Source organism: Micromys minutus (genome assembly GCF_963924665.1).
Source record: "Micromys minutus genome assembly, chromosome: 20".
In the NCBI taxonomy this organism is placed as follows: domain Eukaryota; kingdom Metazoa; phylum Chordata; class Mammalia; order Rodentia; family Muridae; genus Micromys; species Micromys minutus.
Genome location: NC_137955.1, coordinates 8307678 through 8334732, shown reverse-complemented (window position 1 = coordinate 8334732; position 27055 = coordinate 8307678). Strand labels below are relative to the sequence as shown.

The 27055-nt window shown below is 40.1% G+C and overlaps 1 protein-coding gene across 1 annotated transcript in view; it reads left to right on the top strand.

Moving 5' to 3' along the window:
• The window catches only part of IPO11 (importin 11), a 138285-nt gene extending 113551 nt beyond the window's left edge, over positions 1 to 24734 (top strand). Inside the window, exons 30-31 of the mRNA XM_080933618.1 lie at positions 10098 to 10182; positions 23404 to 24734. Of these exons, the coding sequence (XP_080789744.1) occupies positions 10098 to 10182; positions 23404 to 23568 (250 nt within the window). The 3' untranslated portion in view covers positions 23569 to 24734. The remainder of the gene's footprint in view (positions 1 to 10097; positions 10183 to 23403) is intronic.
• The last annotated feature ends 2321 nt before the right edge of the window (positions 24735 to 27055 follow it).

Genomic DNA, 27055 nt, shown 5'->3' with positions numbered 1-27055 from the left:
TTCATGACATATTTGTTTAGGTCTTTTAAATTTTAAATGTATTTTGTTTGAGAAAATGGCAGTGAGTTCTAATGAGGTCTTGATGATCCCATATTTTTATTTATCTATTACAAAGTTCATATATAGGGTAAATGAATACCTAATGGTTGGCTGTAATTAATCTAATAGTTTTGCTTGAGAATGTTACAGGAAATAAATCCCTTTAGAAGAGTTTCATCTTGAGAGCTGATGAATCTGCATCTGTTTGTTGGTTAGTTTTCAGTTAGAGTTTCTTCATCAAACCAGGGCAGATTATTAATGAGACTAGAGACCAATCTGCTTAGCGCACTTTTACTTTTCTTACATAATACTGGGAAGAGAAAATGTAATCACTTGCCAAAGTTTGGGAAGTATAAAGGAAGAAAGAATTTAGTCAGTATTTTAAGAAGTAGTAAACTTGATTAGAAAAGTCACATGAATTTTTTTTATAGCTGTAGAGGACAAAACACAGCTATAAACAAAGTAGTGTTGTTTAAACAAGTGAAATACAGGCTTCTGTAATGATTCATGGGACTCAGCAGATGGCCCTGCAGAAAGTACGAGATCTGAACACCACAAAAGTGAAGCAGCAAAAGAATGGAAGGAAAAAAGGCAATTGTAAAATCATCGCTGCTCTCCTTGCTTCTGTATTTACTGACCTCTGGGGAGATCTCTCCTCAGCCTCCCCCACACAGCCATGCCCTTCTGCTTTAGAAAGTTAAAAGCCCAGGTTTGAACAGAATCAAGTTGCTGGATGATGTTCTGTGCTGACTTTCCAGCACAGCTTCTCCTTCCCCACTGATTGCCCATCAACCCTAGATGTGCCATCAGCTATTAGACCTGTGGGTTGACTCAGAATCTCGTCTTGATATGTTGTGTCCTTGGCTTTGGCCTGTTTGAGCAAATCTGCCTCTAGAATTCCTTTTGCCTCTTTTCTGTGTTCCTTCTTGGTCTGTTCCCTGCATTGCTAATATATTACATTCACTTAAACTTATATTCACACCATAAGAGGATTTGAGATAGTGCACAGAAAGAAAGAGGAATTGAAATAGGGAAGCTTACCGGGAAAGATGTGGCATAAGGATGAATACTTAGCTGTGAGCTAACTACCAGTGCAAAAATGAAGCCTTAGGAACCACATTCTGGGGGTACAGGCCTCGTGAGTCTGCGCTGTGAGTACCCAGAGCATAGAGAGTACTTGGCAGCGGTGCTTGTGGCAAAGGTTCCTTTCTGGTCCACAGAAAGAGGGTATTGGGATCTGCCTGGAAAAGCTGTGCTTACGGACCAGACACCAGGGAGCTCTTCCATCTAGACCAGCAGAGAACCTGGGACAGAGGCCTAGTGAGGCTGCACCTTGAGTACCCAGAGCACAGAGAGTTCTTGGCAGTGGTGCCTGGGCCTGTGTCAGAGAGAATTGTGATCTGCCTAGGGAAGGCAGTTCTGGAAGATCACCTCCACAGGGGCTTTTACACCTGGATACAAGGAGAGAAACTGCACCCTAGAAAAGGCAAGAAAATAACTAAGCATAAAAACCAAAAGAAGAAAGACACACAGACATAATTCTACCTCTAACAACAAAAATAGCAGGAAACAACAAACACTATTCCTCAATCCCCAATAAAGAGACTGTCAGACTGGATATATAAACAAAATCCACCACTTTGCTACATACAGGAAATTCATCTCGGAGACAAAGACAGACACTACCTCGGATTTAAAACCTGGGGAAAAAACCTTCCGAGCAAATTACCCCAAGAAACAAGCTGGAGTAGCCATTCTAATATCAAATAAAGTAGACTTTCAACGAAGTTATCAAAAAAGATAAGGAAGGACACGTTTTAACTTATTACAGGAAAAATTTATCAGGATGAATTCTCAATCCTAAAATATATGCTTCAAATTCAAGAGCACCAATATTCATAAAAGAAACCCTACTAAAGTTAAAACCATACATTGCACCACACACAATAATAGTGGGAAACTTCAACACCCCATTCTCATCAATGGACAGATCATGGAAGCAGAAAATGAACAGAGACACAATGAAACTAGCAGAGGTTATGAACCAACTGGAATTAACAGACATCTACAGAACATTTCATCCTAAAAAGAAAGAATACACCTTAGCACCTCATGGCACCTTTTCCAAAACTGACCATTTAGTCTGTCACAAAACAAGCCTCAATACATATAAGAAGATTGAAATACTCCCATGCATCCTATCATATCACCATTAAGGCTGGTCTTTAATAACAACAAAGACAACAAAAAGCCCACATACACATGGCAGCTGAACAGTGAACTACTCAGTAATAGCAGGGTTAAAGAAAAAATAAAGAAATTAAGGATTTTCTAGAACTTAATGAAAATGAAAGCACAACATACCCAAACCTATGGGATGCAATGAAAGCAGTAGTAAGAGGAAAACTCATAGCTCTGAGTACATCCCAAAAGAAACTGGAAAGAGCATACACTAACAGCTTGACAGCACAGATGAAAGCTCTAGAACAAAAAGAATCAGATACACCCAAGAGGAGTAGACGGTAGGACATAATCAAATTCAGAGCCGAAATCAACCAGGAAGAAACAAAAAAAAAAAAAAAAACATACAAAGAATCAACAAAACCAGGAGCCAGGAGATGGTTCTTTGGGAAAATCAACAAGATGGATAAACCCTTAGCCAGACTAGCTAGAGGGCAAAGACAGAGTATCCAAATTAACAAAATCAGAAATGAAAGGGAGATATAACAACAGAAATGGAGGAAATTGAAGAAATCATCAGATCCTACTGCAAAAGACTGTACTCAACAAAATTGTAAAATCTGGAGGAAATGGATAAATTTCTAGACAGATACCATACACTAAAGTTAAATCAGGACCAAATAAACCATCTAAACAATCCCATAACACCTAAAGAAATGGAAGCAGTCATCAAAAGCCTCCCAACCAAAAAAAGCCTAGGTCCAGATGGGTTCAGTGCAGAATTCTATCAGACATTTATTAATGACCTAATATCAATACTTTCCAAACTATTTCACAAAATAGTCAGATGGAACACTACCCAAGTCATTTTTTGAAGCCACAATAACTCTTATACCTAAACCACAAAAAGACCCGACAAGGAAAGAGAACTTCAGACCAATCTCCCTTTTGAATATTGATGGAAAAATACTCAATAAAATTTTTGCAAAACCAATGCAAGAACACATCAAATGATCATTCACCATGATTAAGTAGGTTTCATCCCTAGGAGGCAGGGATGGTTTAATATCCGGAAATCCATCAATGTAATCCACCATATAAAGAAACTCAACTCAAAGAAAAAAACCACATGGTCATGTCACTAAATGCTGAGAAAGCATTTGACAAAATTCAGTACCCCTTCATGTTAAAAGTCTTGGAAAGAGTCCAAGGCCCATATCTAAACATAATAAAAGCAATATACAGCAAACCAATAGCCAACACCAAATTTAACGGTGAGAAACTTGAAGCAATCCCACTAAAATCAGGGACTAGACAAGGCTGCTCACTTTCCCCCTACCTATTCAACATAGTATTGGAAGTCCTGGCCAGAGCAATTAGACAGCAAAAGGAAATAAAAGGGATACAAACCGGAAAGGAAAAAATAAAAATATCACTATTTGCAGATGACATGATAGTTTATGTAAGTGACCCCAAAAATTCTACCAGAGAACAACTTCAGCCAAGTGGCTGGATACAAAATTAACTCAAACAAATCAGTAGCCTTCCTATACTCAAAGGACGAGCATGTGGAAAAAGAAATTAGGGGAAAGATACCCTTCACAGTAGTCACAAACAATATGAAATACCTTGGAGTGACTCTTAACTAAGCAAGGGAAGGACCTGTATGACAAGAACTTCAAATCTCTGAAGAAGGAAATTGAATAAGATCTCAGAAGATGGAAAGATCTCCTATGTACATGGATTGGAGGATCAACATTGTAAAAATGGCCATCTTACCAAAAGCAGTGTATAGATTCAATGCAATCCCCATCAAAATTTTTATGAAGTTTTTCGTAGAGTTGGAAAGAGCAATTTTCAAATTCATCTGGAATAACAAAAAATATAGAATATCGAAGTCTATTCTCAACAAGAAGAAATCTTCTGTGGGAATCACCATCCCTGACCTCAAGCTATATTACAAGGCAATTGTGTTAAAAACTGCATGGTACTGGTACAGAGATTGGCAGGTCGATCAATGGAACAGAATAGAAGATCTAGAAATGAACTCTCAAGTATATGGTCACTTGATTTTTGACAAAGGAGCGGAAAACATTCAATGGAAAAAGGACAGCCTCTTCAACAAATGGTGTTGGTTCAACTGGCACTCAGCATGCAGAAGAATGAAAATAGAGCCTTTCTTATCTCCTTGTACAAAGCTCAAGTGCAAGTGGATCAAAGATCTCCACATTAAACCAGGTACACTGAAACTATTAGAAGAGAAAGTGGGGGAACCTTAAAACACATAGGCACAGGGGAAAATTTCCTGAACAGAATGACAATAGCTTGTTCTCTAAGATCAAGAATGACACTTAATGAGATTGCAAAGTTTCTGTAAGGCTAAGGACATTGTCAAGAAAACAAAACAGCAACCAATAGATTGGGAAAAATCTTTACCAATCCTACATCTGATAGAGGTCTAATATCCAATATATACAAAGAACTCAAGAAGTTAGACTCCAGAGAATCAAACAAGTCTACTAAAAAATCGGTTATAAAGCTAAAGTAAGAATTCTCAGTTGAGGAGTATCAAATGAGAAGCATCTAAGAAAGTGCTCAACATCCCTAGTCATCAGGGAAATGCAAATCAAAACAACTCTGAGATTCCACCTCTCTCCAGTCAGAATGGCTAAGATCAAATATTCAGATGACAGCAGATGCTGTTGCTAAGATCAAAAATTCAGATGACAGCAGATGCTGTCGAGGATGTGGAAAAAGAAGAACACTTCTCCACTGTTGGTGGGGTTGTAAACTGGTACAACAACTCTGGAAATTAGTCTGGCGATTCCTCAGAAAATTGGACATAGTACTACTTGAAGATCCAGCTATTCCACTTCTGGGCATATACCCCAGAGACTCTTTAATATACAACAAAGATACATGCACCACAATGTTCATAGCAGCTCTATTTATAATAGCCAGAAGCTGGAAAAAACCCAGATGTCCTTCATTAGATGAATGGATACAAAAAATTATGGTACATTTACACAATGGAGTACTACTCAGCTATTAGAAACAACAACTTTATGAAATTCCTGGGAAAACGGATGTATCTAGAGAATATCATCCAGAGAGATGTAACCCAGTCACAAAAGAACACACATGGTATGTACTCACTAATAGGCTGATACTAGCCCCAGAAAGCTCTGAATACCCAAGAAACAACTCACAGGCCATATGAAGCTCAAAAAAAAAAAAAAAAAGACAAAATAAAAATAAAAGAAAGGCCAAAAATTGGAAGCCTCAGTCCTTCTTACAAAACAAAACAAAACAAAACAAAACAAAAAAAATTAAGTGTATAGCACCCTCTCAGAGTGGGATACACCTAAACCTTAAATCATTAATAAGTCAAGACCTAAGAAGATAGCCTTGTGGCAATTTTTGGTATTCAAAAATCATTACATTTAATTTATACACACCAAAAAATCTTTGGCCTTTAAAAGAAAGTCAAGTACTGACAAAAATATATTCATTAATATTTACGCTAAATGTTTTTAATAATCTGTAATGTATTTCTTTTTTAAAAAAATAAAGTTGTAAGGGAAAAAATGGAACCACATGCTGTTGTTTCAAGCATAAGGTAATATGTTTACTGGGAAAAGAAATGGAAATGTTTTCGGTTTTTATAAGGTATTTATATAAGGGACTGTAACAGAACTTCCAGCTTTAACCATGGGCTCTGGATACCTCAGGCTGCAGTATGTTCCTAGGAGAGTAGCTTCAGCATCAGCCAATGTAGCCTGGCTACAGACCCAGGTTCTTTCTACTTTATCTTTCAGTACACATGGCTAATCTGTAGGCTATTTTCTGCATTAGTTCAAAGTAGCTCCCGGGTTACCTGACAGGGCTGGTGCCAGTCACTCTCCTCTGTGTCTTTTTCAAAGATTGAAGTACACTTCTTCTAGAAGCCATTTCAAAGCTTTTGCCCCTATTCTCTACTTGAGCAGAATTCCATAAACATGCCCCAGTTAGGAACAGTCACTGACTATTGTCATGATTTGTGTTGTTGAGGACTGGAGCTGGGACTAGCCATTGCCGGAGGGTGTGCTAGCCTGCTGGGTTCCCTTCTGTTAAGGATGAAGGGTGAGGTGGTACCCAGTGGTTAACCCTTGCCTAGCATGCCTGCAGCTCTGAGTTACATCTCTAGTACAGCAACAGAGTTAAGTGAACAAGAGAAGGATGATCATGGGAAGTGTCCATTTTTGCTGTTTCCAGTTCAGCTCTATGTAATTTGTGCTGATAGTTTTTTTTGACCTTGACACAAGCTCAGGTTATTTGGGAAGGGGAACTACAATTGAAAAAATGCCTTCAGTACGTTGCCCTGTAGGAAGTCTCTGTGGTATTTTTTTAATGGTTGTTGTAAGATGTCCCAAACTATGGGGTGTAGTGCCACCTCTGGGCAGGTGGCCCTGGGCTGTGTAAGGAAGCAGGCTGAGAGGTCATAGGGAGAAAACCAGTAAGTATCACCATTCCATGGCCTCTGCTTCCGCTCCTGTCTCCAGGTTTCTGCCTTGAATTCATGGCCATTTTCTTCATACTGTTCCCCTGGGTCAAATTTGATGCATCTAAATTTGGTACTCTGAAAAAATGGAAAAGTTCATTTAGGCTTGGAGAAGTTAAAGGAATCTCAGTATATGTTTGAGAAGTCATTTTTTTCTCAGTGGAAAAATAACAGATGACTTAGGGCAGAGGTTTTATATTCGCCTAAATATGTTACTGCAGGTACCTCTCCAACTGAACAGAGAACACTTAAACATTGGTGTTTCCTACCAACTTTGTCTGTTGTGTTTGTTGTTGAGAAAGATTCTAACTTAGCATCCTAGTGCCTGGAGATACTCAGTAATTTCTGTTCAGGTGTAAAATGAAGGAGTGCTCTATGTATTCACAAGACAGTTGTTATTTTAAATGATTGTTGATAGTATTTATGACTATAACTATTATTGGATTAAGAGCCTCCATATGTTTTTTGCTTATTAGAAATCTTCTCTTGTGCATTTCAATTAAAATGTAACAGCTTGGCTTTAATCTTTGTTAACAAAATGAGATCTTACTTTCAGTTGGACTTTCAGAAGAAAGTTTCAACTTTATGCTTTTCGGTAAGAACTGTTGGTGTTTTCTGGTGGTACAGTGAGCATCCACAGTCAGTTCTGAGGCAGAAAATCCAGGTGTAGTTTACACCATTCTCAGACCTGAGTGAGTATAATTTGCACAAATGTAAATAAGCACACTCTGTTCAAAAGAAAGAGAGACAAACAGACAGATAGACTTAGTCAGGGTTTTGCTTCAAAGAAACACTATGACCAACTAGAAAGTCGGGGAGGAAAGGGTTTATTCACCTCGCACTTCCAGACCACAATCCATTGTTGGAGGAATTCAGGACAGGAGCTTAAGCAGGGATGGAACCTGGAGGCAGGAGCTGATGCAGAGGTCACGGAGGGTGCTGCTTACTGCCTTGCTTTTTCTTATGTGCCCAACCTGCTTTCTTAAAGAACCCAGAACTACCTTTCCAGGGATGGCATCACCCAGGCCCTCCCCCATTGATTACTAATTGAGAAAATGCCTTACAGCTGGATCTCATGGGGACATTTACTCAACTGAAGTTCCTTTCTCTGTGATGACTCTAGCTTGTATCAAGTTGACAAACAAAACCAGCCACAATCTACACACACACACACACACACACACACACACACACACACACACGGGGGGGGGGGGGGAATTGAGATTCTTCATTGTGCTGAATCCTTTATCATCAGTGAAGGCAGAGCAGTACGTTTTTGGTATGTAAGTAGCAGACAAGAAGTGATGGCTCTGTGGTTAAGAGCACTTGTCCTTCCACAGGACTTGAGTTCAGTTCTAAGCACCCAGATTAGGCAGCTCACAACTGCATGTAACTCCAGCTACAGGGGAATCTGGGCACCACAGGCACTGTGTTTGTGCGGTACATACTCAGAAATAAAAAAATTAGGCTTTTTTGTTTTGTTTTGTCTCTTGAGTCAGGGTTTCTCTGTGTAGCCTTTGCTGTCCTGGAATTCACTGTAGACAAGGCTGGCTTCATACTCAGAGATCTGCCCACCTCTGTCTCCTGAGTGCTGGGATTAAAGGCGAGTGCACTCATTGCTAGGCAAAAATAAATCTTACCCATAACAGGATGAAGCAGGAAAGGAGGAATAGCAGCAGCAAGCTAGCATGCTTGTGGTGCAGAAGAATTTGAAACCAAAAGAAAAGGGAGGGGCATCCTTAGAGACCAGTGTCTGCTGCAGCAGAGACAGCTGCATGAAGTCTTGCGGCATAAAGTAGCCAATAAAAAGAAACTTGCTGATGCAGTTCTAAAATTCAAACTGAGATCCAGGCTCTCTTGCCACTTGTCGTTTTGTTTTGAGTTGATATATTTTCTTTCCTTGTGCATGGGATTGTCTGTATTTTCTCAGCAGACCAAAGCATTGCAGCTTCAGAAAGATGAAGGCAGTGAGTTGGAGGCCCAGCTTTCTCATTTTCAGGAGGTTTCCTCTCAAGGTGCCTGTGGCGGGCTCCACAAGTGTGCCATGACTGGGAAAGGTGCAGTGTTGTTTCTAATGGTGGGGAAGGACACCCACGTCTACTGTGACAGGGAGCCTTGTACATTTCAAAAATTAGCAGCTGGCCTCAACCTAAATTAATTTTTTGAATAGTTGACTTTGCTACTGTCCTTCCCTCAATTTTGTATAAAACATTAAGAGAAACCAAACCCTCTCTGCCATAGTCTATTGGTTAGAAACATAAAGCCCTGGTAAGTTTCTGAGTTCTTCATTCAAAATTATGAAATTGAGGGGTTTGTTGCAGTGATGGTGATTCACCGGACACCATTCATTTCATGTCTCCCTATAATGAGTGCTGGATGAACAGGAAGTTATATTTCTATTACCTCTGCTAATGGTGGAGAGCAGTGGTGCAGATGATCAAAACAAAATGATTTCTAACTGTCCTGGAGCCACAGGTGCCCCTGGGACATGTTTCTCATAGCAGAGTAATTTCCTTTGGAGTGTGAAGTAGATCGTCGGTACTTAGCAGTGTTTTGACAATGCTTCTGTTAGAGTCGCTGCATGATGTGTATGGTTCGCAGATACTCGGGATCTTAGGGGCATAGTTTAAATATAAGTCTTGATTGTTGTTGTTTTGTCTTTGTTTTTACAGATATAAATTATCTTCCAACTGATACTTGATTCAAAAGCTTCCTAGAAATAATCTTTTAAAAATTTATCATGTGTTTTTTTTCTCCCAAGTTAATCTTGGGATGCTGATCCTCCTGCCTTGTTCTCCTAAGCTATAACTCACCATTCCAAATGCCCAAGTTAAATGTTACACATTCCCTTTTTTTGTGGCCTGTTTTAAAATGGGGAGTTTTGAAGTTATAATACTAAGAATACCTTTTTGGTGTACGTGGTATTGAGGCAAGAGGCCAGTGTCTTCCTTAATGGTTCCCACCTCAGGTTTGTGATAGTGTCTTTCGCTGAACCTAGAGCTCACCAGTCCCGCTACCCTGGCTGGCTTGCAAGCCCAGTGATCCTTCTGTTCCTGCCTCGCTAGTGCTGGGTTTAGGAGTATGCTGCTGTGCCCAGCTGTTCTGCATGGATTCAAGAATCAAACTCAGGTCCTCATGCTTTATATCAGACACGCTTAGCTGAGCCAGCTCCCTAAAAACAAAAACACAACCAAAACCTTAAAAAATATAAATCTTACTTATCTAATCTACTGTTTTTTGTTACAAAGAAGCTGCATGTTCTCAGTAATTTTGAGGGATTGCTTTAGTATGGGTCAGACATTTTTACTTTAACTATGGGGCTTATTTTTAATTGTAGTTGTATGTTGATGTCGCATCATGAGGAACCAAAGGTAACAGAAGACGAAGAACCACCCACAGAACAAGACAAGAGGAAAAAGATGGTAAGCTACAAGCATAACTAATGATCACCATGCTGGTACATGGAATGTTGGCCTGTCCACCTGAATATTTGCCCATTCTTACCTTGTTGAAGAATTGAAGTCTCTGAGCTTTACTCCTTGGATAGGCAATCATTCTGAGATAACTGATCCTGTCTGAGAAAAGCAGAAATTTGCTCATTAAAAAACAAAACAAACAAAAAATAAAAAAGACTCAACAAGTTTATTTAAGTTTAAAGAAAAGAAGAAAACAAAAAAAACTATTTTGAGGAGACATACTGGATTTTTTTTATTCTTTATTTCTTATTGTTCCCCTGTTATGTTAATAGCTTTGTAATGACCCTTTTATGATCTTCATCCTGAGGCATTATAAAATTCCCTGACTGCTACCATTAATTCTTGGATCAGAATCTGATAAGAATAAAGAGCAGGAGGCCAGGAAAGCTCTGGAGTTTATTTATAATGTTTAGTACTGACTCTGAGCATGAATGGGAAGAGACTCAGTAAGCTTTGGGGGTCTCTTCTGGTCTCATGGCTTCACTGCGCCCTCTTCCTCTCCTGCAAAATGACAGCAGCAGTGTCACCGGCCCTAGAAACACACAAGTGAGCATGTAACACCCTCAGGACGGAGGCGGGCAGCCCTGTTGTTTCATGTGTGCCCGTCATGATTTCATCCTGTTATTCCATTCCGTCCTGACGGTCTATCCAGTCAGCACTGCACTTCTCCCATAGTCGGTTACACAGGCTCCAGTGTCCTCCATGTCAGCGACCGACCAGCTACCCAAAGGATGAGGATGGGGATGGCGATGATTCTTCTTCACCCTTCTCCTCTCCTTCCCTCTTCTTTCTTCCTCTTCCTCCACCCTAGGAATGAATATTTACACTAAAATTTACATCCTTTTTTGTGAAGTTACTTGTGACCTTCAACAGATTGCCTTGTCTTTTTAAAAAAGACTTGTTTTGCCTCATTGATGACATTAGAAGAAAACTGGGAGATTACTGGAGTCTCTCAGCTAAAATCCGTTTTTTATTTATTTTAAAAGCTCTTAATGCCATTCTTTCCTTTATGACTATATCCCAAGAATCGTCCCTCCTTTAAATTGAGGCTGGTGGTACCCTAAGATGGAACATGTCTTCTCTTGACTTATAACAGTGAGAGGCCCCTCACCTAATTTATTTGCCTGTTCCCAATTCTTGCCATTCTATTCTCAACTTTGAAAACATTGGACACACCATTATTGTCACAGAAAAATGTTGATGGCATTTCCCCACTGCATTCTGAATTACAGGTGAATTTTGTTATTAGCTCCCATGTGTGCTTTAAGAGCACTGACTGTTCTTCCAGAGGTCCTAGGTTCAATTCCCAGCAACCACGAGGTGGCTCACAACCATCTGTAAGGGATTCCTATGTACCCTCTCTTCTGGTGTGTCTGACAGCTACTGTGTACTCAAATGCATAAGATAAATCAATTAAAAAAAAATCTGAGTCATTGTAAATAATAGGGAAAAGAGAGTTATAATTTATCCAGAATCTGTTCGCTACTAAAAAAACTAAGTACACCCAAATTTTCTAATTTTAATTAATATGAAACCATTATGAGTAGGTAGTGTCTCCTAGAACTATCAGCAAATATTCATCTATAAAGCTTTTATAGATATGTTAGTATATTTAACATTACAGCATATGTTAATGTATTTAACTAGTGCCTGATTGTATCTATAGGAATTATTTTTACTAAAACAGTTCAGACTTTATTTTTGTACTAAGAATCTCTCCATATTTTTCAATCATTTACTCTGAATATTTATTTACTAAGGTCAAATTCCTTGCTTTGGAATTTTTTTCAAAGATTTTATTTTTATTTTATGTGTATGTATATTTGTCTGGGAAAGTGTGTGCCACATGTTTGTAGTACCCACAGAGGTCAGAATCTTCTGGAACTAGAGTTAAGGATGTGGGTACTAGGAATTGAACTCATGTTCTCTGCAAAAGCAGAATGTGATGAGCCATGTCCCCCACTGTAGCAACATAAATCTTGAGTTTTAATATGAAATAACCATGTAGAAAATAGTATATGAGTATATTTATCATTCTTCAAATAAAGTACTGTTGCTGTAATTTTTTAGACACACACACATACATACACACATTTTGTGATGTATGTGTTGTGACATATATTTATTATTACCTTCCACCAAATCAGATCTCTTCCTCACTTAGGAAAGCCTAAATCCTCACAGTCCACAATTCTTTAAGCAGTTCTCTGCTTACTCCTAGCCACGAGGCTCGCAGTCCTACCTGCTGGAGTTGACCTCGTTCAGTGGCACTCAAGTACCTTCTTCCAAATGGAGCATTTTCTTTTGTATTCATCCCACAAAGACAGAAGTCAACATAGGCAAGGCGTTAATCTTTATAAGCAGTGTTTCCTCTGCTGACTGAGTTTTTCTGCAGTCCGTGTGCCGGTGTATGTGATCAACTGTGTAGCAGGATTAAAAGCCTCTTTACATTATTAGTGTATTGATAAGGTGATTTCTTTAAAAAGAGGGCTTTTCTTATTTCTATATATTTTGCAAGTTTTACATTTTTTTCTCTTAAAATGTGCTTCCTGTTACACTGATACTACTAATTCCTTACCTTCATCTCTTAAGTGGTACTGAAATGTTTAAAGTGCCCTTTGAGAACAGGTGCTTCCTCTAAGATTAACTTTATAAAAAACAGTAGCTACTTTACAGTTGTGGACTTAGCATTGCTTTCCTTACACCCTTGGCCCCTCTGGTGGTGCCTGGTGGTGCCTGGTGGAAGCAGGAAGCCTAGAAGTCACACTGCACAGTGAGGTGCCAGTGTTCCACTGGAGGACATTTGTCCGGCGTGACGTGAGCAGGGCTCTGGGTTTAATCCCTTGCAGCACACACACTCTTTAAATCCAACACTGAGCTTAACTCAAATCCTAGGGAAGCTCCTGGAAAAGGCAGTTATGCCTTTAAAAACTGTGGACTTGTCAGTGACATTGAAACAGAGGCTAGAAGGTAATGAATTGAAATAATCCAACTGAGATGTAAGAGAGACACAAATTGATAACCAGACACCCTCCTGAGACAGCAGTTTTTCTGTTGATGGAACCAAAATGTTAATCAAACAATAGTTTGAGATCCTCATACAGGTCAAGAGCCCCACAGCAGGCTGCATAAGGCGCTCACAGACACTGGACAAGAAAGGCAATTTGAAATGGCTCTGGAATTAATCCAGCAGTGGCTTCTGAAGTGGGTTTATTTTATTTTACTGTGTATATGTTTTAGCTGAAACTTAACTAATTGCCTGCTGGGGTCAGTAATGTTCTTGAGCTTAGCAGGCAGTCTTACTGTTGCCTCCTTGTTTAGTTGGATTCTTACTAAAAACCTTATTCAGTGACTTCAGGTACTGCTGCTCACTTAGAAACTGGCAGTGAGGTATGGTCTGGATGTAACGAAAACACGCAGGGCTTTGGGTGAAGAATTGGACCCCACTTGGGGAAGCCTCTCTCCACTACTCAGATGACAACGTCTGGAACACTAGACTTCCTAGGCTATTTCCATGGGAGCCTTTTCTGGCTCTGTCTGCTTCCCCCATCCACTACGTCTCTCCTATCATAGAAGAAAAAGGCCAGTTTAATATCAGGTGCACAGCCATGCTCTTAAAGAGATTTTTGAAATGGAAGTGACTTATATTAACTTGAAAATCATAAATAAATAAATATAGATGTAAAGTAATGTTTCCCCAAGGAAATCTTTACCAGTGTAGTATATACCCTTCCCAGTATTTTATTTGCACATATAATTATATGATCTTTTGTATTTAGAAGTTAGAAATAATAATTTTGTATGTGTATTTTCGTATACAAATATGTTTCCATGAATATCAGTTTGCATTTTCAACACTTTTAATGGTTGCATACAATGAAATTCTATTGAATGAATTTTTATTGTACCCCTCTCCCTATCCCCACATCCTGGGTATTGATCCCATTATATCTATTAGGCAGTTACTCTGCCACTGAGTTACATTCCTGTCTCTTCATGCATCTTGTGGGCCTGTGTTCTATTGCAGATACTCATGTATAAAGCCAAACATGCTAAACATTGTGCCACAGAAATCCCTAGGGCCTGCTGGCCAGCCAGTGAGCTCCAGGACCAGCCAAACTTAGCCTGACTTTTGTTTGTTTTGCTTTATTCCATGCAGCACCATTTGAACACAGAAGAGTAATTATTAAGTAAATATGGCAGTTCAGACTTATGTATTTGGCATGCATTATTCTTGAAAGGCCAGCCTGTCACCTTAAGGAAAACAATGGGTAGTATATGACACTCACTGCAATTTAAACCATCAAGCAAAATTAGAATTTTGGGAAACATATATATTGTGCTCCCCTCAGTTTGATAAATTTCCACTTATTTCTCACATGTGTCTATCAGTGTCTATAATGTGATAATGCAGTGCTTCAACATTTATATAGGTCAGTGGACCTATATTTTATAAATTAAATTCATGTTAAAAAATCATCCCAGGGTACAAGATTTACTCAAAGAACAAAATAAACAGATTTTAATGTAATGAAGAATAGAAAGGAAAGTTTATGGTGGTTTCTGATTTTGTTTTTAAGATTTATTTACTTATTCTATATAAGTACACTATAACTGTCTTCAGACACACCAGAAGAGGGCATTGGATGCCATTACAGATGGTTGTGAGCCACCATGTGATTGGTGGGAATTGAACTCAGGACCTCTGGAAGAACAGTCAGTGCTCTAACCATTGAGCCACCTCTCCAGCCCCCTGATTTCTTGTTTTTGACTGACCTTTAAGAAACTATTATTTACAACATTTTTTAAAACGTATCTGTAATTGTCTTAGTAGAGTTTTCATTGCTGTGAAAAGAGACCATGACCATCTTATAGAGGAAAAACATTTGATTTGGGCTGGCTTACAGTTTTAGAGGTTTAATTCGTTATCATCATGTGGGAAGCATGGCAGCATGCAGGCATGGTAGAGGAGCTGAGAGTTTTATGTCTTGATCCTCAGGCAGCAGAAGGGGGAAACTGACCCACACTGGGTGGAGCTTAAGCATATGACCTCCAAGCCTACTCCCAGAGTGACATACTTCATCCTGTAACCCCCACCTACTCCAACAGGGGGACACCTCCTAATAGTGCCACTTCCCATGGGCCAAGCATCCAAACACCTGAGTCTGTGGGGTGCCAAACCTATTCATACCACCACATCCATTCTTCAACTACGTGCCTAAAGGGCCTGGTGCCTTGATTTGTTGTTGTTGTTGCTGTTTTCCTTAATTTAATACAAACACAGGACAGAGAGTGAATACAAAAGTGGATACTAGGAGTTGGAGTAAACATTACAGAGGTTTTTTAGAAGCTAAAATAGTTCTTGAGTTTTTCTTTCAATAGCTATAGATGCATGTCATAAATGATTTTGACTTTGATAAATAAAGTCTCATTCTGTTCAGAAAATTAGAGTGCAGGCTGTCAGATTTTCTTTAAATAACAGGGATTCTTGCCAGGCCTGTGGTTCAGGTCTATAAGCCAGCATCAGGCTAAGGCAGGAGTTTTGTGAGCCAAGCCCAACCTGGCTGCATATAAGTAAAACCTTGTCTCAAAAACACAAACAACTGAATAGGCTTCTGTTCACTTAGCTTTTGTGTGTTTTTAATTAATCCTAAAACTCAGCACCTGGGGAAGTGATTTGTGGGGCTGGGAGAATGAGTTGGTCGGTAAATTACTCACCTTGAAAGCTCTGGCCTAACTCTGATCCTCAGAACCCATGTGAAATGCTGGGCGTGTGCTGCAGTGAAACGCCAGTCCTGGGAAGACAGACACAGGTGGCCAGTCAGTCTGTGGTAATTTGTGAGAGTCACACCCGCACCCGCACGTTCTCTCTAGAGCTCAGACTCCAGCTCCATGCTCTTGAGGCAGTGCACTTACCAAGTGAACTGATTCCCCAGTTCCAAAAGAGAGCTTTCTTACTATTTTCCTTCTCCCCCTGCTTCTGTTCTTCCTCCTTCAAATAGAGTCTCTTGACCCACAGGGTAGCCAAGGGTGACTTTGAAGTAATGGTCCTCCCTGTCTCTGTCCTGAGTGCTAGGATCTCAAGGATGCATACCTCCATGCCTTATTTTATGTAATGTGTCTAGTGTACAGAGCAAGCATCTACTGACCTGGATTTGTGTGTGTCTGAGAATGGCCTAGAAGGAGCCTCCTGCCTCCATTTCTCAAGTTCTAGGAATGTGTGTAACCTGCCACACTCACCTGTGTATTTTTTTTTTTTCTTCCTTTCATTATCAGAGAATAGTTTTAGTTTCTGCGATCAGAGCAAAATGTTGGCAAGAAAATACTCAAGATTATATGTAGTCAACATTGCATACTGTAGAGGAGAGGCCTTCGTGGCATTTTCCAACCCCAGGATCTTACCCCGTCACTATTCGCTGACAGACGTGTTCCTGCCCAGCAGTGCATAGCAGTATCATTGCTTCTGATGACTATACAGCTTGGGCGCCTCAAACGGGAGCCACAGAAATCATCTTTGCCTGCCCATCCCGCCTTCCTCTAACTGTCAGACACCCACACAGTTCAGAGTCCTGAGGTCCAGCCATTCTGTGCAGTTTTAAAGACTTAATGTAAAATTGTTTGTTTTGAGCCAGGGTCTCACTGTGTGTCTTAGATTGACCTTAAACTCACAAAGACAGACAAACTTTTTTATGGTCGTGAATTTTCACATTACCTTAAGAACTGGAGATTGATGATCTTTATTTAAGAAACTAATCTTTGGTAGTCAGTTTTGCTAATTGATTCTGAAACCTTGTCTTATTTCACATGAGCTTGATGTTTAAACACAAAGCAAGACTTATTCTGAGGATTTGGTACAAACTTATTTATAGTGTTAAATCTCACATATATTGTAGATATCTAGTGATTCCATTTTAAATGCAGATTAAATCATGGTATGCTGATTTATGATTCTTTGTGACTTGTGGAAACTGTCCAGATAAAGGATAAATAGGCATCATGTATTTTGAGATGTTTGCATAGTCTTGTTTTCTGTATAGCTTAAAATTTTAAAGATGTTGGTTTGAGTCTGCCGTGTGGCTTCCCTTCTTTAATTTTATCTATCTATCTATCTATCTATCTATCTATCTATCTATCATCTCTCTATCTATCGGTCTGTCTGTTGGTCTGTCTATCACTTACTCTCAAGCTATTTAGCATCTTACAGTACTTAATACTGTAGGCATTGCAGTGGATTTGTGTGCTTTCTGCCTAATAAAATAAGTACACAACTTGTGTTTAAAATATGTGTGGGATCATTCTGAGCTCCCCAGGAAACAACAAGTTAAACAGTCATGAAAACTAGTATTCCATCCCCTGAGGGTAATTAGTTAATTCAGATTGTAAAATACTGCAGTTTCTACAATAGTCTTGTCATGTCTGTAGATGGTCAAGAGGGGAATTTTTCACTCCTCCAACTCCCTCACCATTTTCTGCATTTTTATAAACTAATGACTTATTGCTTGGTGAAAGCCCCTGCCTTGCAAGCACACAGGCCTGGGTCCATGGCTGAGATCCCAGTGTAGATGCTCTCCTTCACAGCTCACTCAGTGGTTCCCATCTGTAGCACCTGGTAGGTAGCTCTCCGTCCTTCTCTTGTTTTCTTGCCTTGTATTTGTCTTACATAATTTGCTAAATGATCTCATTTTCTTGAAACCATTGGGGCCCTTGGAGGAATAAAGAGCTGTAAGGAAGTAGATGTTGCCTGTCAATAGTTGTTGTTGTAATGTTCAAAGTTCTTAGTCCCCTTAGTAAGGTTGTAGGGAGGAACCAAGGACATTTGCTGGGCACGGTGGTGTACACCTGTACTTTGAAGACTTGAGAAATTGAAGCAAGAAACTCTTGGGTTAGAGGCCAGCTTGGTCTACACAGTGAGACTCTGGCTCAAACACAGGGACAGGACAAGCTGAGGACTCAGCATATCCAAAGGTAACATTTAGGTTACAGATAGAAATCAGACTTTCCTTCCCTTTCTCCTTCGCTTGTTTGTACTACGGGTTTTTCTGCACAGTAGGGTCAGTTGTGTGTGTGGCGCATCTCTGGTTTTATCGTATGTTCTCTTACAGAGTTGACAAACATGGTACTAGTTATATTTCTGAGGAATGATAGAATCAAATATATTGCTGAATAATCATACTTATTATCCAGTGGACTTGTTTTCTAACTTAACATCAGTCCGCATCACACATCTGAACGTCCCATTCCACTGTATGCTGGCACTCTGCTGAAGTCCATTATCACTTAATTTATTTCCTCTTGTTTGTTTAACATGATGACATTTGTCCTTACTCTGATGTAGAAAGGTGGTGTTCCATCTAATCCGTTGCTAAAATGCCTTACAGGAAGGGTGCTTTTATGCTGAAGCAGGAAGAGCACAGCCAGCCTCTGCTGCAGAATGAGACCTCATAAAAACAGAATGCCTCTGCTAAATATAAGGAGCCTCCTTAAAAGGAGGCTTTTATATGATGCTAAAAGCAGCCCCATGGCCCTAACAGCATTTTGAGGTGATGCCCATTTCCTGCCTTCCTTGTTACGGAACCACTTTATCCCACAGCTTTCCTGGTGAACTGATGTTAAGGTTGGGGTGTCTGTGGTTCATGTGTAGCTGAACCCAAGAAAACCACACTGGTTCATGGTGACAGAGTTGAAGAAAACAACCAGTAAACTCAGTTTAATGGCTATATATAAAAAGTGTGTCCCATTCAAGAAAATGCACATTTCTGCAACATTACAAAAACAGCATGAAAACCTCCAGTTTTCCAAAGTAGAAGTATTATCGTTTATATTATCTGACGAGATAAAGCTAGATTAGAGGCTGAGACTGTTCATCTTATCACATAAGGTTCTTAGCCTTATTTTAAACAGCAGTTGGCAGTTTTGAGGCAGGTGACATGAAACAGTGCGACATGAAAGCATGTGGGTGTAGCTCAATTACTCATAGCCTGTAGCATTTATTATCAAACCAAAAAAAGGAAAGAAAGAAAAGAAAATGAATGAGTTCAGAACACTTCAAAAGGTGAAGCAAAACTTACCCCTAGGGAAATGAAAGCACACAGAGACATCAATAGTTTTAAAATGAGCTCAGAGGCAGAAAAATGCTGAAACTGATTATTAAATAGAATTGTTTTTCTTTTAAAAACTACCAACAAAGTAGACAGACACAACAGTCAGTGTAGTCAGGGAACGAGTGGGAGAGATAGAAATGTAAAACCTTAGGAATGGCTGGTGAGGTGACTCAGAGAGGACTAAGTGTGAACCTGGCAGAAGCTATGGAAGGAGAAAACCAACACATTACCTTCATGGTGTGCTGTGGGGTTTCCGTTTGTTTGTTTGTTGTTTTTAAGAAACAATCTGAACTAGCATCCCTAAAAATCTTTGAGATAAAAAGGCATGTCCTGTGGCACCGGGTATCAAATCTTCAGCAGAGATTTCCGTTAGCAGAAACACTGCTTCAGCACGACTGTTTGGCTGGAGGACTTGGACAAGGGCTGGAGAGGCAGTGGTTAGAGTCAGTGAGGAGTGGCAGAAGTCATTCTGCCCACATGCCATCTGTAGAAAGGGAAAGCTGGCTGGTCTTGGTGACAGAATAAGAGAGCACGCAGGTGACCACAGCAGTAGGTGTTGGCTTGATAGGACTAATGCAGTTAAGTGAATTTTCCATTTAAACCAGAAGAATCCAAGAAAATCAACAGATCAACCCTGAAGAGAGTTTAATATCTTAGTCAATTAGATAATAGTAACTTGAAAGTGTATTGGGGAAATATACCAGCAAAAACTAGCTAAAGAAAGCAAGCTCTATAAAAATTCCTTTTATATCTAGATCTAGATTCTTATGGAATTCTGGAGAGGAAAAAAGATGGAAAGGACAAAGTTTTAGATGGTGGTAGAAAGTGATTTTGGAAAGGAAGACACCTGTATCCTAGTGGAGATGTAGTTAGGTGAGACCACTTCAGATACTCCTCAGTGCAATACAGGCAAAGAGAGCCTCGGGAAACTTTCTATCAACTCAGGTGAGAAAACAGTGGGTACTCCCCTAACCCCCAGAAACCATGAGGACTGAACTTGAAGCTTGTTGGCATAAAACCAGACTGGGGGTCTGGAAAACAAGGAGGATAGGGTAGCTGGGGCTTTTCTGTTAGAATGTTTGCCTTACGTGTACAGGATTGTGGATTGGATCCTTAAAAAGTACTACTGAGAAATACACACATACCCACACACGCACGCCCGCATGCACACACTCACACACGAATGCACACATGCAAGAGAGAATGAATATATCATCAAAAAAATGACTGCATTGGGAGCTTTTAAACATAGTCTATTGTCTACTTAATGGATGTTTTATGAATTGACTTGGGATTTTAGTCTCACAGTGTTTTGTTGTAAATGTTTTTGTAGCCATATTCTTACTCTTGGATGCACATTGGAACACAGAGGGAACATTCCTTTACACAGCTTATTCATGGAGACAGGGTTTCACTCTGCAGCAAGCTTGTCACTTAGAAGCCAGAATTTACCCTCTGCAAAGAAAGCTTAGGCTTCGCCAGCGTGTGATGATGGACTAAATCGCTCTGCCTCACTGACAAGGTTCTGCTTGCCGTCCGTCAGCCTCGGAGAGCTTGTAGTATCCAGTGGGCAAGTTTAAGTATTTCAGACAGCTTTTAGGAATTGATAGTTAGCCACAGTGAGATAATTAAATCCCAAAATAGAATATTCAAACCAAAGGCATTGTAATCAAACTCAGGGAGTTTTGAAGACTGTGTAGTTAAATATATGGCATATTTTCCTTTAAGATTTTTAAAAATCTATTTTATACGTTTTATCTCAATTAAATTAACTTCAATATTTTACCCACCAAATATCAAGGAAAGCACATTCTTCTTCTAAGAATAAAAAAGAAAAGAAAAACTTTTCCTCCTGAAATAATCTTACAGTAAATAATTTCTGAAAAATTAAAAGGTGTGTGAAAGGTTAGTTAAATGGGGAAGACTTCCTGGTGAGTATCTCCATAGCAGCTAAAGTTGCAGGCCCCCTGAAGGCTAACTTTGAAAAGGTTCAGCCAAAACCATGGTGCCCTTAACTAACATTGAAGCCAGGGAGTCCAAAGCTACTTGCACATTAAAGCCCAAATGAAGTTTTGAATTGAGTTAGGCTATTAAAATGTCATTTACCTGGCATTAGCCCGGAGTTGAGAATACTGGTTAATTCTATTCCATAATGAGTGGAGCCATTTAACAACAGGCTCCTCATTTCACCCTGTCCATTCTAAAGTAAGTGATCATGTCCTCCTTAGAGGAAGAGCAGGACCTAGGCATACTGGGGAAAAATGGAGAAAAGACAGAGGTGGGGATTTAGAGATACGTGTTCTACTTCTGCTGGTGTCTTCTGCCTGAGAATGTTACAGGGAGCCTGGGACATCTGTTTTTCCCAAAATGAACTCTCCAGGTTAGCTGCTTCGGAACGGTATGACTGTGTGCACATGAGGGTGATGCTCCTTCCGTGCCACTGAGGGAGAAACTGGGGATTTTTGAGTCTGTTGTGTAAAATATTGTTTGTATTTTTTTAAATGATTTTTAGATTTACAGAAAAGTAACACAAAATCATGTGTAATTCTCATGTGTCCCTTACAAGTTTCCCTTGCCCTTTACATTTTTTTCTTTTTAACTTTTTGCTGATTCTTTGTGAATTTTACATCATGCACTCCCATCCCATTCATCTCCCTATCCCTTCGTATCCACCCACCCAAAATAAATTAAAACAGGATGAAAGAACAACAGATCTTGTCCTGGAAGCTGCAGCGTGTCACAGCGTGTCCCACAGTGTACCCTTTGTCCACATATCTTTACTTGCCAACAAGTGTTCATTGCCCCAAGTCATTGGTCTGTCTCAAGGCCTCTAGCTTCTGCTACACTATCAAAACTGGATCCTCACCAGGATTGCTCAGGGACTTACTGTTCTTGTCTTTGTCATGGAGATCCTGCAGCTTTGGATCTGCAGAACCACCCCCTTTACACTTGGGGTAGATGTGGGGTGTGTCGGCTCAAACCCTTGGGCTCCGCTGTGTGGGCACCACCAGGGTGTCCTCTCCAGCACTCCCGCTCTCTCGTCCTCCGCACTGGTCTCCAGCGCTGCCCAGGTGGGGGTGGGGCCAGCTCCCCAGCCTGCTGCCGGGGGGGGGGGGGGGGGGGGGGGGGGTCAGGGTGGGGTCATCTTAAGGAGAAGTAGAGACAGCTCTCCAGTGCTCATGCCTTGTCAACATTTTATGTTTATTTTTTCTCAAATATACACTATACATTTCTAAAAGCTAAGAAATGAATGTAAGTCCATACTTCAGTTAAATTTCCTTTTCCCTAGAATTTGGTCTAGAATGCCACCACTGGCATTTCTTCTGAGTCCTTTTTAATTTTAATTTTTTTTGTTTGCTTCTTCACATTAATGTTAGCTTATCAGGCAAGTCTCTACACTGCCCTCCTTATAGTGGCTGCCGTCCCCTCCGTGCGTAAGGGCAGAGGTTCAGACTAGCTGTGTTTGGGATAGTCCTGTGTGTAGTTCAGGCTGTCTTTGCACTTGCAGCCCACATACCTCGAAAGTGCTGGTACTGAAGATGTGTCATCATTGCCGGTTAATTCCTGTTTCTGTCCTGTGTCTACTGCTGACAGTTGTACTTAACATTGCATGGAGTCTGCTCAGCCCACCGCAATAAAGTAACACAGACCAGCGGCCAAAACATCAAAGTCTTAGGGTGTACAGCCTGGATGACCATGGTGACCAAATAGTTCAGTGCTTCTAGGTTGCTGATTTCTTGAGCTCTGAGTTTGGGCCATGAATGAAGTCACAGAACCCACATTCTGTTCCAGTTAGAACTTTCTTGTATGCTACCTTCTTTCTACCTCTTTGAGCTTTCTTACATTTGTTTCCTTTGAGGGTGCTTTCTGCTAGCTTCTAGCACTTTAAAGGGGTGTGTTCCTGGTTCTTGAGAAACTGGGCACGTCAGAGCAACACACTCAGGGGCCCCAAAAAACTGTCCTCAGGAGACTGTTTGGAAGTGTTGCTGTGGAGAGTACAGAACACAGTGAGGTGTGTGTAGCAAGGCCGGTGTCTTACTAACCCCGTGTGCCCTCTGTCCCACAGCTGGCCCTGAAGGACCCTGTGCACACAGTGTCACTGCAGCAGTTCATCTATGAGAAGCTCAAGGCGCAGCAGGAGATCCTGGGGGATCAAGGCTTCCAGTCCCTCATGGAAACGGTGGACACAGAGATTGTCACCCAGCTGCAGGAGTTTTTGCAAGGATTCTAAAAGCATGTGTCATGTGGCTGTCATCCCTTCTGAAAGAAGCCGAACAACCCAAGCTGCCATCCATGTATGAGCCTGCGATGAGGTCATTTGTGTATGAATATAAAGAAACCAAGACCATAAATTTTTTACTATAAAATATAAAGAATAAGTATAAATCCCAAATATTAAAGTCAGAAAAACTATTCCTCAAAAGGATTTAATTTTATATTTATGAGGGGCCCTGTGTTTACTAGAGGTGCATTTATTGAGAGCAGCTGTCTTGTCTCTGATTAAGAAACTTGTTGATTACCTTTTAATCACAAGCTCTTAACACTTGAGAAGATGTAGGTTGATGTTCCAGATGTTTTTCAGCAACCCAAATTACGTAAATTTGGTTGCCTTATCCTAATTTTTTTAAGCTAATGAAACAAGTTTGAGAAATGAGAATGCTGTGCAAATGATAGAATTAAATTTGTGCACAGCAAACATCATGACAGCTACCCACTAACTGGGCATCTCATGAGGGAGCTGTTTTCATCCGACAGAGAAATCAAATGCTTTTATTTTCATTCTAGTAGTCTGATAGAAGAATTGGTAACAGCACTTTCACCTTTACTTTAGTGCATACATTGCAAGGCACACTCAAGTGAACCTGCAGTACTGTAGTGCCAAGTGGGAGACCACTGGTAGCCCTGGCTCCATTGCTACATGTGAAGGCCAGTAGCCCTAGGAGTACCAGGAAGAACCAGATAACTCCAAGTCCCCTCCCCTGTGACAGTCATGCTTGGCTGTGACAGGCTGCCCAGTATTTACCCATCTCAGGTTCCTCAGTGCAGGGGTGTGTCAGCACCTCAGTGCCAAGGGTGCACCTCAGAGGACCCAGCAGCAACCCCCAGGGTCCTAGCACTGACATAACTAGTCTTCCTTCCCGTTCCTCCTGCACTAAACATGCGAGGGAGAGAACTGACGCCTTACTTTGCATCACTTGCCATTGTGAGGAACCTTTAGAACATCTCTTAGGAAATACTCGAAAGCAAGATTGGAAATGTCTTTATCTTTCTCTAGAAATTTGGGCACAGTGGGAAAACCACTACCCCTTTGTAAGCTATGGAACCCATAATGTCTACGGATATATGATGTTTTCAGCAAAGAAAGAAAATACGGTCCAATTAAATTTTCCAAAGATACCTCACCTTTGACTTCTTGTCTGTCTTTCTTGCCACCTACCTTCCACAACAAAAACATAAAACAGTTCATTAAAAACTGCTCAGTGGATTATAAAGATGGTTCTTTTTACACTATGGCTCCAATTCTCCACCCATGGGTGGTACCAGTACTTCAGGTTTCAAATCTTCATTTAAAGAGTGAGCATTCCTTGACAGAGAAGTTTCTTTGCCATCGTGCTGGATTGAACAGGAGTGGCCCCCATAGATTCATGGTTTGAATGCTTGGTCATAGGGAATGGCGTTTTTAGGAGGTGTAGCCTTGTTGGAGTAGGTGTGGCCTTGTTGGAGGAAGTGTGTTACTACAGAGAAAGCTTTGAGGTCTCCTATGCTCAAGCTTTACCCAGTGTGGCAAATAGCTTCCTGATGCCTGCGGATCAAGATGTTGAACTCTCAGCTCCTCCAGCACCATGTCTGCCTGTGTGCTGCCATGTTTCCCTCCATGACAATGGCGATAATGGACTGAACCTCTGAAACTGTAGGCTCACACCAATGATATGTTTATAGGCAACTTCTTTATAGGAGTTGCTGTGGTCATGGTATCTCTTCACAACAATAAAACTCAAACTAAGACAGCCACTGTTACTCAGCACAAGATGGACATAAGAATATCTTACTTTGACTTAATCATTTTCATTCAAAGCATTCTCCCAACCATGCCACCAGAAATTCCTAACACCCAGTTTTGGGCCATACGGAATCATCACCTTCATATTCTTAACAGAGTGTTACGGTACACAGAAAAAGAACTGAGCAACTGCTTTGCAAGATAGTTTTTAAAGCTTCCCCCAGAAGAAAGTGGTTCACTTTTTAAACCATGGATTAAAATGGGTTTTATGAAAAGCTCTGAAAATATTCATTAATACCATATTTTTCTATACATGATTAAGATAGAATATAATTACTGGTTTATAAGATTCTATTCATTGACACATAGTAGCTACATTAATTTTGATGAAACAATTTAGCCAGTCTTCCTATTCTACTATAGCTTTTGAAACAAGGAATGGTGTTTCTTTCTTTTTTTTTTTTTTGAACAACTTTATTTTAAAAAACAAAGATAAATGTGCAAACTTTAAGGATTTTTGCATAAAAGTATACAAATACATGTTTGTCAATGTTTGGCTTTTTTTTTTTCAAAGGTTTGATAGTGTGCATTAAGGTCTTACTAGTTACAATAAGCATAAAGTACATGGAAAACAGGATGTAACCCGGAATTAGTCAATGTTTTCTTGGTGTGTAAGGATTGAGCATAATGATTTTTTTCTTTTCTTTCTTTTCTTTCTTTCTTTTTTTTTTTTTTTTTTCATGAGCTTCACACAGTCTGTGAGTTGTTTCTGGAGTGTTCAGTGCTTTCTGGGGTTAGTATCCCATTATCAGTGACTGCATATTATGTCTGTTCTTTTGTGACTGGGTTATCTCACTCAGGATGATATTCTCTAGATGCATCCATTTTCTTAAGAATTTCGTTAAGTCATTGTTTTTCATAGCTGAGTAGTACTCCATTGTGTAAATGTACCACAATTTTTGTATCCATTCACCTTCTGAAGGACATCTGGGTTCTTTCCAACTTCTGGCTATTATAAATAGAGCTGCTATGAACATTATGGTGCATATATCTTTGTTGTGTACTAAAGTGTCCCTGGGTATATGCCCAGAAGTGGAATAGCTGGGTCTTCAGGTAGTACTATGTCCAATTTTCTGAGGTATCGCCAGACTGATTTCCAGAGTGTTTGTATCAGTCTACAACCCCACCAACAGTGGAGAAGTGTTCCTCTTTCTCCACATCCTCGCCAGCATCTGTTGTCATCTGAGTTTTGGATCTTGGCCAATCTGACTGGTGTGAGATGGAATCTCAGGGTTGTTTTGATTTGCATTTCCCTGATGGCTAAGGATGTCGAGCACTTCCTCAGATATTTCTCAGCCATTTCATATTTCTCAGCTGAGAACGTTTTGTTTAGCTCTGTACCCCATTTTTTAATAGGGTTATTTGATTCTCTAGTGTCTAGCTTTTTGAGTTCTTTCTATACTTTGGATATTAGGCCTCTATCTGATGTGGAGTTGGTAAAGATCTTTTCCCATTCTGTTGGCTGCCGTTTTGTTTTCTTGACAATGTCCTTAGCCTTACAGAAACTTTGCAATCTCATTAAGTCCCATTTGTTAATCTTTGACCTTAGAGCTTGAGCCAGTGGTGTTTTGTTCAGAAAAATTTCTCCTGGTCCTATGTGTTCTAAGGTTTTCCCTACTTTCTCATCTAATAGTTTCAGTGTATCTGGTTTAATGTG